The 12,572-nt window shown below is 51.1% G+C and overlaps 1 protein-coding gene and 1 pseudogene across 3 annotated transcripts in view; one reads left to right on the forward strand and one right to left on the reverse strand.

Moving 5' to 3' along the window:
- The first annotated feature begins 396 nt into the window (after positions 1-396).
- Positions 397-2,949, forward strand: LOC310637335 (S1 RNA-binding domain-containing protein 1-like; annotated as a pseudogene). The gene is made up of 2 exons (XR_014494473.1): positions 397-1,700; positions 1,844-2,949. The product of XR_014494473.1 is annotated as a S1 RNA-binding domain-containing protein 1-like (transcript).
- Positions 2,950-4,303: 1,354 nt separating this feature from the next.
- ODF2L (outer dense fiber of sperm tails 2 like) overlaps positions 4,304-12,572 on the reverse strand; it is a 40,627-nt gene continuing 32,358 nt past the window's right edge. For both annotated transcript variants that reach the window (XM_083357694.1, XM_083357695.1), the window contains one exon: positions 4,304-4,486. In XM_083357694.1, the coding sequence (XP_083213820.1) occupies positions 4,358-4,486 (129 nt within the window). In that variant the 3' untranslated portion in view covers positions 4,304-4,357. The remainder of the gene's footprint in view (positions 4,487-12,572) is intronic.

Consider the following 12,572-nt stretch of genomic DNA (forward strand, 5'->3'; position numbering starts at 1 on the left):
ACAAGCCAGGATGATTTACAGCAATAAATATTGGAAAACCAAGCAAGCCTTAAAAGAAAAAGATTGGCGTGTTATTCAAGCATTGCTCCTATGTAGTTGATGGCTTTTAATATTCCTTTCTGCCCAGCTGATCCAGCAGCCTCAACCTAAACCTGGAAGATGCTTTGCTAAGGAAATGCCCACGGGGGCATCAGGTCAGCTGCATCACATCTGAGGCTTCCTGGAGAAGCTGCAGTTTGCCCTTTGTCACTTCACGCAACAGCAATTCTTGCAGGAGGGAAGAAACCGTTTCTTAGATTGTGGCCGAACATGGAAACCTCTAGGCTGCTAGATGTCAGCATTCTCTAAATGGACAAGAACTGCAACAAAACCAGGCATTTCAAAAGATGAATTTATTTCCTTCCTTCCTTCCTTCCTTCCTTCCTTCCTTCCTTCCTTCCTTCCTTCCTTCCATCATCTTCAGAATCAGAAGATGAATAATATGAAGAGGAATGGGACCCCAAAAAGGAAGCCTCACATAAGGCCAAAGTGCCAAAACCAAAAGTGGTTGAAGAAAAAAAATCATTGACCAAGAAGAAAGCCACTTGTAGCTAAGAAAGGTACTAAGAAGCTAGTGATAAAAGAGGAGCCGGACTTAACTTTGCCTATTGTCATACCTGGAGGAACATAAAAAATGAGAGAGAAAGATGTCAGTGTGAGCTGTTCAACCAAAAAGATCCCAGTGAAGAAGGTTGGCAGCATTAAAGGTGAACTTGGCTCGGTAAATGCAGATAAACCATCCACAAGTTCTACAGTATTTAAAAAAAAAGGAAAAAAAGATGGAAGAGTCTGAAGATTTTACATTTGATGAACCACCCTTAAAATTTTTTAAAACAGGATGTCCTCAGGAGAAATGTGTAAAGTATGCCGCAGGTGGCAAACTGAACGGGGACCATAAAATGAACCGGGACATTGTACAGGTTTTGTCACAAAGGACTGATATTGAAGAATGGGTGTGTGCCAATGTAGTCAAGCTTTTCAGTGATGATAATACAATCCCTTTTATTGTTCGGTATCGGAAGGAACTTATCAATAATCTGGAAGCTGATGTGCTGCGTGAGGTGCAACAAATAATGGAAGAACTACAGGCTTCAGCAAAAAAAGCTTCATGTCTCAATACCAAAAACTTGAAAAAGAAGGAAAACTGTCAGAAAGTGTTTTAACTACATTATTAAACTGTTAAGACATTGGAGGAACTGGATCATGTATATGCACCATATAAAACTGGAAGCAAAGGAACTAAGGCACAAAGAGCTAAACAGTTGGGCTTGGAACAGGCAGCCAACTTGCTCCTTGAGAATCCAAAGGAACTCAACTTATTATTTTACGTCAAGTCCAACGTCGAAGGAGTTTCCACCAACGAGGAAGTAAAATCGGGAGTGAGCATATCCTGGCTGACATGGTTGCTAAAGAAACACTGGATTTTATCAGAAATTTATGTCAAAGAAAATACATTTGCATTCAGTCATCTCTAGCAAAAGTGACTTCTAAAGACATTAATGAAAAAAAAATGTCAACAAATTTCATCTGTACCAAAAATTTTCTTGCTACATCAAAAGCATTCAACGTCACCAGATTCTGCCTATTAACCAAACAGAGAATCTGAAAATCTTGAAAGTAAAGGTCAACATTCCTGATGGAGTGAAGAATGAATTTTCTAGGTCAGAGGTCTTCAAACTTGGCCCTTTTATGACTTGTGGACTTCAACTCCCAGAATTCCTCAGCCAGGCGTTCTGGCTGAGGAATTCTGGGAGTTGAAGTCCACAAGTCATAAAAGGGCCAAGTTTGAAGACCCCTGTTCTAGGTGGTGTGTAAATGAAAGATGGAGACCAAAGGCCTATGCTAGTGCTGAATTAATGGAACTACTACGCTATTCAATAGAAGATTCATATAAACGTCTTGTTTATCCCCTTCTCTGCAGAGTTCAGATCAAAACTAACTTCAGATGCTGAAAAAGAATCAGTAATGTTTTTTGGAAGGAATAGTCAGTTGCTTCTAACAAGCCCTGTGAGAGGGTGAACATTGATGGGACTTGACCCTGGGTACACACATGGCTGCAAACTAGCAATTATTTCACCAATCAGTCAGATACTCCACACAGATATTTGCATTCTGGTAGAGGAATCTGTGAAGCTGAGAAGGTACGGAAACTTCTGTTGGATCACAACTGTGTCACTATTGTGATTGGCAATGGAACAGCTTGTAGGGAAACTGAAGCTTACTTTGCTGACTTAATTATGAAGAAATACTTTGCCCCTTTGGATGTTACTTTCTGCATTACCAGTGAAGCAGGAGCTTCCATATATAATGTTAATCCAGAAGCTTGTAAAGAGATGCCTGATTTAGATCCTAACCTACAAAGTGCAGTTTCCATTGCAAGACGTGATATTCCATGTGAATCACACCCCAACTTGATAAGCACTATTTGAATGTTATTTTCAAGCCAAATATTAGCTATTCAGTAGTCATTCCTTCAGCCTGTAAACAAGTAGTTTGGTAATATATCACAAGATGTTTCCTGAAATAGTTTGCTGCAATAAAAATGTATTACTCTACAGCAGACATGTCAAACTGTATTGGGACGGTTTTGCCATTGCCGGCAATGGGGTGGGCGCGGCTTCCAGATGACACGCCCGGCCTGCAGGCCGGCAGTTTTGACACCCCTACTCTACGGCAGGACTTTTCAACCTTTTCACCCATTGTACCACTTTTAGGATATGGCAACATCCGAGTACCACCAGTTGTCTAGGAAGGTGTCAAAAACTTGATGACCAAAAAAAAAAAAAAAAAAGGAAAAAAGTGATGAAGTACAGGTAGTCCTCGACTTACAACAGTTCGCTTAGTGACTGTTTGAAGTTACAATGGCACTGAAAAAAGTGCCCCCCAAGCCACAGCCGAGCAAGACACCTGCCTGCCTGCGCTCTTCCTCCTGTCCGAGGTTTTCATTGTTTTGAGCATCTCTGTTGAGGATTGCCAGTGGGGGTGGGGTGGGTGTTTGGTTTTTATTCCTCCCATCTGCTGGGTGGTTGCAGGTTTTGGTCACTTCACCTGACCCTGGGACACTGTGACCATCATAAATATGAATCAGTTGCCAAGCATTTGAATGTAAATCACAAGACCCTGGGGATGCTGCAACATTCCAGCTGATCGGCACTTCTTCTGGGCTCAGCAGATGTACCAGGATCAGTGCTGAGCTCCAGGTGGAACCTGGCGCTGATCCTGGTGCTTCCGCTGAGCCCTGACAGCCCTGCAGCTCCAGCCATCTCTCGCTCAGGCTTGTGCGGTGCTGCCACCGGTTCAGCTCATTCCCCTCACCCGCTACCACTTTTCTAGGATGGTCGCATACCACCTGCCAGGTGCCAATGTACCACAGGTGGTATCCGTACCACTGGTTGAAAAGCCCTGCGCTAGAATATTCTCAGACACTGAAGGTGTACTAAGAATTGTTTCTTAGAATCCCCTTTCCTTTTCTTTTGAAATATGTATAGATATTTTGTGATAATTTTGAATAATCTTAATTTCAATGCTGCCTCTTCATTCTACCTTTCATAATTGTGTGAAAAAACACATATTCTCAAAGGGTGACCCAAAATAATTTTTTATAATTCTGGTTTTCCTTTGTTCCCTTTTGACATCTTCATTGTGTAGCAGATAAACTGATTCTTTTAATTCTGAATATACCTAAAGGATCCATCTTTGTTCATAGCATCTCTTGCCAAAACTAAATTTGTCTAAATTTTGGCTTTCCTGTCACCAGCTGTTTAGTTCCAGGCTATCTGTATATATTCTTGTTCCCTGAAGTATTCCTTTCCCCATCTTTTATATGTATCCTCTTTGGTTTTCAGATGTCAATCAAATTCCTACTATAGCCACATGCTGCTTCTGTGCTGCCATTTTTTTCCTCATTGGACTTTTCAGCAATTATGACTCTGAGTTTATTAACGTTAGCTTTTTAAAAAACAACAAGAGGATACTTGTTAGGTTATATTCAACTTTAGTTTCCTTAAAATCAAGAACTCCAGTATTATGAGATTACTTCTTTCCAATATTCTTGCTATTTCAACTTAAGATTTCTATATCAGAGTTGGAATAGCTGGTCCTCTTAGCCCTCAAGAATTTTCTGGAAGAATTTTCTGGAACAACCGTGCTTGGTAGAGATTTTCTCAACAGATATTGGGTACTTTGCTAAAAATTGACAAAAAGGTATGAATTTCGGGGAACACAGTGGAAGAGATCCTTCCAATGCTATAAAAACAGACACAGATCTGTTCCAAAATATGTTTTAGTCTGTGAAAAAAACAACAACAACCAAGCAAATTCAGCCAAACATTGTTGCATATGAGGCTTTCAAAAACTTCACATAGTTTTGGATACTTTGGTTTCGGTTTTCTGATCTTTGAAGACTGTGTTCCAGTTCCTTTAAAGACAATTCATGATGTTTCTCTCGCTGAAAAAAGAAAAAGACAAACATTACTAAGACATTTACGTATTTTCAGCACCAAGTACTTGAAAAAGGAAGTTTTCAAGTAATTCGGGGTTTTTAACGTATTTTTTTATATATATTCAAGTAGGGAACTATTTTCCCATCAGGTTAAGTAAATGTTCCTGCAATTTGTGAATGCTGGGTTAAAAGTGATTACACAAATGACTTTCTTGGGGTAGGGTTTTTTAAACATACAATAAAGAATAACAGAGTTAGAAAGAATCTTAGAGGTCTTCTAGTCCAACCCTCTGCTCAAGCAGGAGACTCTGTACCATTTCAGACAAATGGTCGTCCAACCTCTTCTTAAAAACTTCCAGTGTTGGAGCACTCACAACTTTTGGAGGCAAACCATTCTACTGATGAGTTGTTCTAAAAATTATGGTTCTATAATGATAACCTATAACACGTATACACATAAAGAGTCCTGAGCTTTGTTTATAGGTATATACCAGGGGTAGGCAACCTCGGCTCTTTTATGACTCATGGACTTCAACTCCCAGAATTCCTGAGCCAGCCAGGCTGGCTCAGGAATTCTGGGAGTTGAAGTCCATGAGTCATAAAAGAGCCGAGGTTGCCTACCACTGGTATATACCATTCACAATTATTTCCAGAAATACTTTACTTGAAGTGGAACAATCTGATATGTGCTTTCTTTTCAATAATGTATTTTCAGTGTATATGCATTGCACATGCATGTACTTGTGTATATATGCTTCGGTTTGTGTAAAAAAAGTGAACAAAGGATGTGTTCCATATTAAATCTATGACACTCTGCTGGTGCATGAATTAATATTAGTTTCATGTTTATTTTTAACTGTCAGTCTAAAACAAAAATGGAAAATGCTTAAAATGCAACTTAACGGCTCACAAAGAAGCACCCAGCCTTGGGGCTGGTTAGCAACCTGAAGGTCCTCCTTCTGCCTTGTAATTAATTTCCTAATATTAAACTTAAATATCTTTGTCTCTTGTATACAGTTTTTACATTTTAATATTTTACCTGCACATATTTTATTTCTACACATTTCTTCAGTGATTCTCTGTGAGGGAAATGGGTAGTTTCTAAATTTGATAAATAAATGAATAAAATAAAAACATACGTCTGTACTCACTAAAAAGTGTATTTTAGGATTGCAGTTAGGTTTGTTCGAATTTCTCTTCATCTGTCTTAATGAGCTTTGTTATTTGTTAGGGATCTGATCCCAAATGCCCTTGGTTTAATTCAATATCCTGACAAGATCAATGCAAGGGAGAAATATATCGTAAAATTACATGACGAAGTAAATACATAGTTTGTTAAGTCCTTGTTCATCTTATTTCCTCCAAATTATGGCAGGTATTCGAACCAGTCCGTGTGTGAGGAAAGGATATTTAATCCTTTCCTTTCAGGCACATCCTTTTCAAACTTCCCTCCCTTAATAATGATCACAGCCAGAAAAAATTAATATAGAGAATTCTCAATGGATTCTTGGAAGTAGGGGCATATAATTTGGTACATAAAAACATGCACAGAAAAGGTTTTCTATATCGTTGAGAATGAAAAGTCTGAGCTTTGAAAGGAAAAGGATTGACAGCAAACAGTAGAAAGTGAAGATTGTTTTATAAGTTCATACTTTTGTAGATAATGATCGACAGCACCTGCCACGATAACCATAGAATAAATTGGAAAATTGATGTGAACTAGAGAAACACATCTAATTAGCTTATTTATAAATAAAATATACTTCATTTGTTAGATACAATATGTTTGATCTTTTTAAGTTCCTATGGAAATCTAATGAGTTTAAGAAGTTCAAGGCAAATTAAAGTAGCACTGAAATAATAAATAGAATTACCGTATATACTTGAGTATAAGCCGACTCGAGTATAAGCCGAGACCCCCAATTTCACCCCCAAAAACTGGAAAAAGTTATTGACTCGAGTATAAGCCGATCCGCCGTTCTGCAAGCCTCTGCCGCCAGCAGAGGCTCGATCCGCCATTTTGCAAGCCTGAATACACAGGAATACCCTGTGTAGCCGCGGCTCGTCGGCAGGTCTCCGTTCCTCCTGCCGACCTTTGGGGAGGTTTGGGCGCCTCCCCAAACCTCCCCAAACCTCGGCAGGTCTCCGTTCCTCCTGCCGACCTTTGGGGAGGTTTGGGCGCCTCCCCAAACCTCCCCAAACCTCGGCAGGTCTCCGTTCCTCCGCGCAGACCTGCCGACCTTTGGGGAGGTTTGGGCGCCTCCCCAAACCTCCCCAAACCTCGGCAGGTCTCCGTTCCTGTTTGGGGAGGTTTGGGCGCCTCCCCAAACCTCCCCAAACCTCGGCAGGTCTCCGTTCCTCCGCGCAGACCTGCCGACCTTTGGGGAGGTTTGGGCGCCTCCCCAAACGTCCCCAAACCTCGGCAGGTCTCCGTTCCTGTTTGGGGAGGTTTGGGCGCCTCCCCAAACGTCCCCAAACCTCGGCAGGTCTCAGTTCCTCCGCGCAGACCTGCCGACCTTTGGGGAGGTTTGGGCGCCTCCCCAAACGTCCCCAAACCTCGGCAGGTCTCCGTTCCTGTTTGGGGAGGTTTGGGCGCCTCCCCAAACCTCCCCAAACCTCGGCAGGTCTCCGTTCCTCCGCGCAGACCTGCCGACCTTTGGGGAGGTTTGGGCGCCTCCCCAAACGTCCCCAAACCTCGGCAGGTCTCCGTTCCTGTTTGGGGAGGTTTGGGCGCCTCCCCAAACCTCCCCAAACCTCCCCAAACCTCGGCAGGTCTCCGTTCCTCCGCGCAGACCTGCCGACGTTTGGGGAGGTTTGGGCGCCTCCCCAAACGTCCCCAAACCTCGGCAGGTCTCCGTTCCTCTGCGCAGACCTGCCGACCTTTGGGGAGGTTTGGGCGCCTCCCCAAACGTCCCCAAACCTCGGCAGGTCTCCGTTCCTGTTTGGGGAGCTTTGGGCGCCTCCCCAAACCTCCCCAAACCTCGGCAGGTCTCCGTTCCTCCGCGCAGACCTGCCGACCTTTGGGGAGGTTTGGGCGCCTCCCCAAACCTCCCCAAACCTCGGCAGGTCTCCGTTCCTGTTTGGGGAGGTTTGGGCGCCTCCCCAAACCTCGGCAGGTCTCCATTCCTCCGCGCAGACCTGCCGACCTTTGGGGAGGTTTGGGCGCCTCCCCAAACGTCCCCAAACCTCGGCAGGTCTCCGTTCCTGTTTGGGGAGGTTTGGGCGCCTCCCCAAACGTCCCCAAACCTCGGCAGGTCTCCGTTCCTCCGCGCAGACCTGCCGACCTTTGGGGAGGTTTGGGCGCCTCCCCAAACGTCCCCAAACCTCGGCAGGTCTCCGTTCCTGTTTGGGGAGGTTTGGGCGCCTCCCCAAACCTCCCCAAACCTCGGCAGGTCTCCGTTCCTCCGCGCAGACCTGCCGACCTTTGGGGAGGTTTGGGCGCCTCCCCAAACGTCCCCAAACCTCGGCAGGTCTCCGTTCCTGTTTGGGGAGGTTTGGGCGCCTCCCCAAACCTCCCCAAACCTCGGCAGGTCTCCGTTCCTCCGCGCAGACCTGCCGAGGTTTGGGGAGGTTTGGGGAGGCGCCCAAACCTCCCCAAAGGTCGGCAGGAAGAACGGAGACCTGCCGAGGTTTGGGGACGTTTGGGGAGGCGCCCAAACCTCCCCAAAGGTCGGCAGGTCTGCGCGGAGGAACGGAGACCTGCCGAGGTTTGGGGAGGTTTGGGGAGGCGCCCAAACCTCCCCAAACAGGAACGGAGACCTGCCGAGGTTTGGGGAGGTTTGGGGAGGCGCCCAAACCTCCCCAAACGTCGGCAGGTCTGCGCGGAGGAACGGAGACCTGCCGAGGTTTGGGGAGGTTTGGGGAGGCGCCCAAACCTCCCCAAACAGGAACGGAGACCTGCCGAGGTTTGGGGACGTTTGGGGAGGCGCCCAAACCTCCCCAAAGGTCGGCAGGTCTGCACGGAGGAACGGAGACCTGCCGAGGTTTGGGGAGGTTTGGGGAGGCGCCCAAACCTCCCCAAACAGGAACGGAGACCTGCCGAGGTTTGGGGACGTTTGGGGAGGCGCCCAAACCTCCCCAAAGGTCGGCAGGTCTGCGCGGAGGAACGGAGACCTGCCGAGGTTTGGGGACGTTTGGGGAGGCGCCCAAACCTCCCCAAACAGGAACGGAGACCTGCCGAGGTTTGGGGACGTTTGGGGAGGCGCCCAAACCTCCCCAAAGGTCGGCAGGTCTGCGCGGAGGAACGGAGACCTGCCGAGGTTTGGGGAGGTTTGGGGAGGCGCCCAAACCTCCCCAAACGTCGGCAGGTCTGCGCGGAGGAACGGAGACCTGCCGAGGTTTGGGGAGGTTTGGGGAGGCGCCCAAACCTCCCCAAACAGGAACGGAGACCTGCCGAGGTTTGGGGACGTTTGGGGAGGCGCCCAAACCTCCCCAAAGGTCGGCAGGTCTGCACGGAGGAACGGAGACCTGCCGAGGTTTGGGGAGGTTTGGGGAGGCGCCCAAACCTCCCCAAACAGGAACGGAGACCTGCCGAGGTTTGGGGACGTTTGGGGAGGCGCCCAAACCTCCCCAAAGGTCGGCAGGTCTGCGCGGAGGAACGGAGACCTGCCGAGGTTTGGGGACGTTTGGGGAGGCGCCCAAACCTCCCCAAAGGTCGGCAGGTCTGCGCGGAGGAACGGAGACCTGCCGAGGTTTGGGGAGGTTTGGGGAGGCGCCCAAACCTCCCCAAACAGGAACGGAGACCTGCCGAGGTTTGGGGAGGTTTGGGGAGGCGCCCAAACCTCCCCAAACGTCGGCAGGTCTGCGCGGAGGAACGGAGACCTGCCGAGGTTTGGGGAGGTTTGGGGAGGCGCCCAAACCTCCCCAAACAGGAACGGAGACCTGCCGAGGTTTGGGGACGTTTGGGGAGGCGCCCAAACCTCCCCAAAGGTCGGCAGGTCTGCACGGAGGAACGGAGACCTGCCGAGGTTTGGGGAGGTTTGGGGAGGCGCCCAAACCTCCCCAAACAGGAACGGAGACCTGCCGAGGTTTGGGGACGGTTGGGGAGGCGCCCAAACCTCCCCAAAGGTCGGCAGGTCTGCGCGGAGGAACGGAGACCTGCCGAGGTTTGGGGACGTTTGGGGAGGCGCCCAAACCTCCCCAAACAGGAACGGAGACCTGCCGAGGTTTGGGGACGTTTGGGGAGGCGCCCAAACCTCCCCAAAGGTCGGCAGGTCTGCGCGGAGGAACGGAGACCTGCCGAGGTTTGGGGACGTTTGGGGAGGCGCCCAAACCTCCCCAAAGGTCGGCAGGTCTGCGCGGAGGAACGGAGATCTGCCGAGGTTTGGGGAGGCGCCCAAACCTCCCCAAACAGGAACGGAGACCTGCCGAGGTTTGGGGACGTTTGGGGAGGCGCCCAAACCTCCCCAAACAGGAACGGAGACCTGCCGAGGTTTGGGGACGTTTGGGGAGGCGCCCAAACCTCCCCAAAGGTCGGCAGGTCTGCGCGGAGGAACGGAGACCTGCCGAGGTTTGGGGACGTTTGGGGAGGCGCCCAAACCTCCCCAAACAGGAACGGAGACCTGCCGAGGTTTGGGGACGTTTGGGGAGGCGCCCAAACCTCCCCAAAGGTCGGCAGGTCTGCGCGGAGGAACGGAGACCTGCCGAGGTTTGGGGAGGTTTGGGGAGGCGCCCAAACCTCCCCAAACAGGAACGGAGACCTGCCGAGGTTTGGGGACGTTTGGGGAGGCGCCCAAACCTCCCCAAAGGTCGGCAGGTCTGCGCGGAGGAACGGAGACCTGCCGAGGTTTGGGGAGGTTTGGGGAGGCGCCCAAACCTCCCCAAACAGGAACGGAGACCTGCCGAGGTTTGGGGACGTTTGGGGAGGCGCCCAAACCTCCCCAAAGGTCGGCAGGTCTGCGCGGAGGAACGGAGACCTGCCGAGGTTTGGGGAGGTTTGGGGAGGCGCCCAAACCTCCCCAAAGGTCGGCAGGTCTGCGCGGAGGAACGGAGACCTGCCGAGGTTTGGGGAGGTTTGGGGAGGCGCCCAAACCTCCCCAAACAGGAACGGAGACCTGCCGAGGTTTGGGGAGGTTTGGGGAGGCGCCCAAACCTCCCCAAACAGGAACGGAGACCTGGGGAGGTTTGGGGAAGCGCCCAAACCTTCCCAAACGTCGGCAGGTCTGCGCGGAGGAACGGAGACCTGCCGAGGTTTGGGGAGGCGCCCAAACCTCCCCAAAGGTCGGCAGGAGGAACGGAGACCTGCCGAGGTTTGGGGAGGTTTGGGGAGGCGCCCAAACCTCCCCAAAGGTCGGCAGGAGGAACGGAGACCTGCCGAGGTTTGGGGAGGTTTGGGGAGGCGCCCAAACCTCCCCAAAGGTCGGCAGGAGGAACGGAGACCTGCCGAGGTTTGGGGAGGTTTGGGGAGGCGCCCAAACCTCCCCAAACAGGAACGGAGACCTGCCGAGGTTTGGGGACGTTTGGGGAGGCGCCCAAACCTCCCCAAAGGTCGGCAGGTCTGCGCGGAGGAACGGAGACCTGCCGAGGTTTGGGGACGTTTGGGGAGGCGCCCAAACCTCCCCAAACAGGAACGGAGACCTGCCGAGGTTTGGGGAGGTTTGGGGAGGCGCCCAAACCTCCCCAAACAGGAACGGAGACCTGCCGAGGTTTGGGGACGTTTGGGGAGGCGCCCAAACCTCCCCAAAGGTCGGCAGGTCTGCGCGGAGGAACGGAGACCTGCCGAGGTTTGGGGACGTTTGGGGAGGCGCCCAAACCTCCCCAAACAGGAACGGAGACCTGCCGAGGTTTGGGGACGTTTGGGGAGGCGCCCAAACCTCCCCAAAGGTCGGCAGGTCTGCGCGGAGGAACGGAGACCTGCCGAGGTTTGGGGAGGTTTGGGGAGGCGCCCAAACCTCCCCAAACAGGAACGGAGACCTGCCGAGGTTTGGGGACGTTTGGGGAGGCGCCCAAACCTCCCCAAAGGTCGGCAGGTCTGCGCGGAGGAACGGAGACCTGCCGAGGTTTGGGGAGGTTTGGGGAGGCGCCCAAACCTCCCCAAACAGGAACGGAGACCTGCCGAGGTTTGGGGACGTTTGGGGAGGCGCCCAAACCTCCCCAAAGGTCGGCAGGTCTGCGCGGAGGAACGGAGACCTGCCGAGGTTTGGGGAGGTTTGGGGAGGCGCCCAAACCTCCCCAAAGGTCGGCAGGTCTGCGCGGAGGAACGGAGACCTGCCGAGGTTTGGGGAGGTTTGGGGAGGCGCCCAAACCTCCCCAAACAGGAACGGAGACCTGCCGAGGTTTGGGGAGGTTTGGGGAGGCGCCCAAACCTCCCCAAACAGGAACGGAGACCTGGGGAGGTTTGGGGAAGCGCCCAAACCTTCCCAAACGTCGGCAGGTCTGCGCGGAGGAACGGAGACCTGCCGAGGTTTGGGGAGGCGCCCAAACCTCCCCAAAGGTCGGCAGGAGGAACGGAGACCTGCCGAGGTTTGGGGAGGTTTGGGGAGGCGCCCAAACCTCCCCAAAGGTCGGCAGGAGGAACGGAGACCTGCCGAGGTTTGGGGAGGTTTGGGGAGGCGCCCAAACCTCCCCAAAGGTCGGCAGGAGGAACGGAGACCTGCCGAGGTTTGGGGAGGTTTGGGGAGGCGCCCAAACCTCCCCAAACGTCGGCAGGTCTGCGCGGAGGAACGGAGACCTGCCGAGGTTTGGGGAGACGCCCAAACCTCCCCAAACGTCGGCAAGTCTCCGTTCCTCCGCGCCCTGCCTGCCTGCTTCTTTCCGCTGCGGAAAGAAGCAGGCAGGCAAGGCGCGGAGTTTGGGGAGGTGCGCGCGCACCTCCCCAAACCTCCCCAAACTTCGGCAGGTCTCGGACGGCGGTGGCTTGGGAGAGGTGCGGGCGATCCCGGAAGCACCAAAGCCTCGGCCGCGCACAAGTCCTCGGTAAGTTTTTTTTGTTGACTGGAGTATAAGCCGAAGTGGAATTTTTCAGCCCAAAAAGTGGGCTGAAAAATTCGGCTTATACTCAAGTATATACGGTATACTGAAATCAGTCTTAAGTTAGATGTGCTATTACAGTACATACATCTAGAATTTTGATATGGAAAAAAAAGTCTACTTA

The sequence above is a fragment of the Vipera ursinii genome (genome assembly GCF_947247035.1).
Source record: "Vipera ursinii genome assembly, chromosome: 3".
NCBI lineage: Eukaryota > Metazoa > Chordata > Lepidosauria > Squamata > Viperidae > Vipera > Vipera ursinii.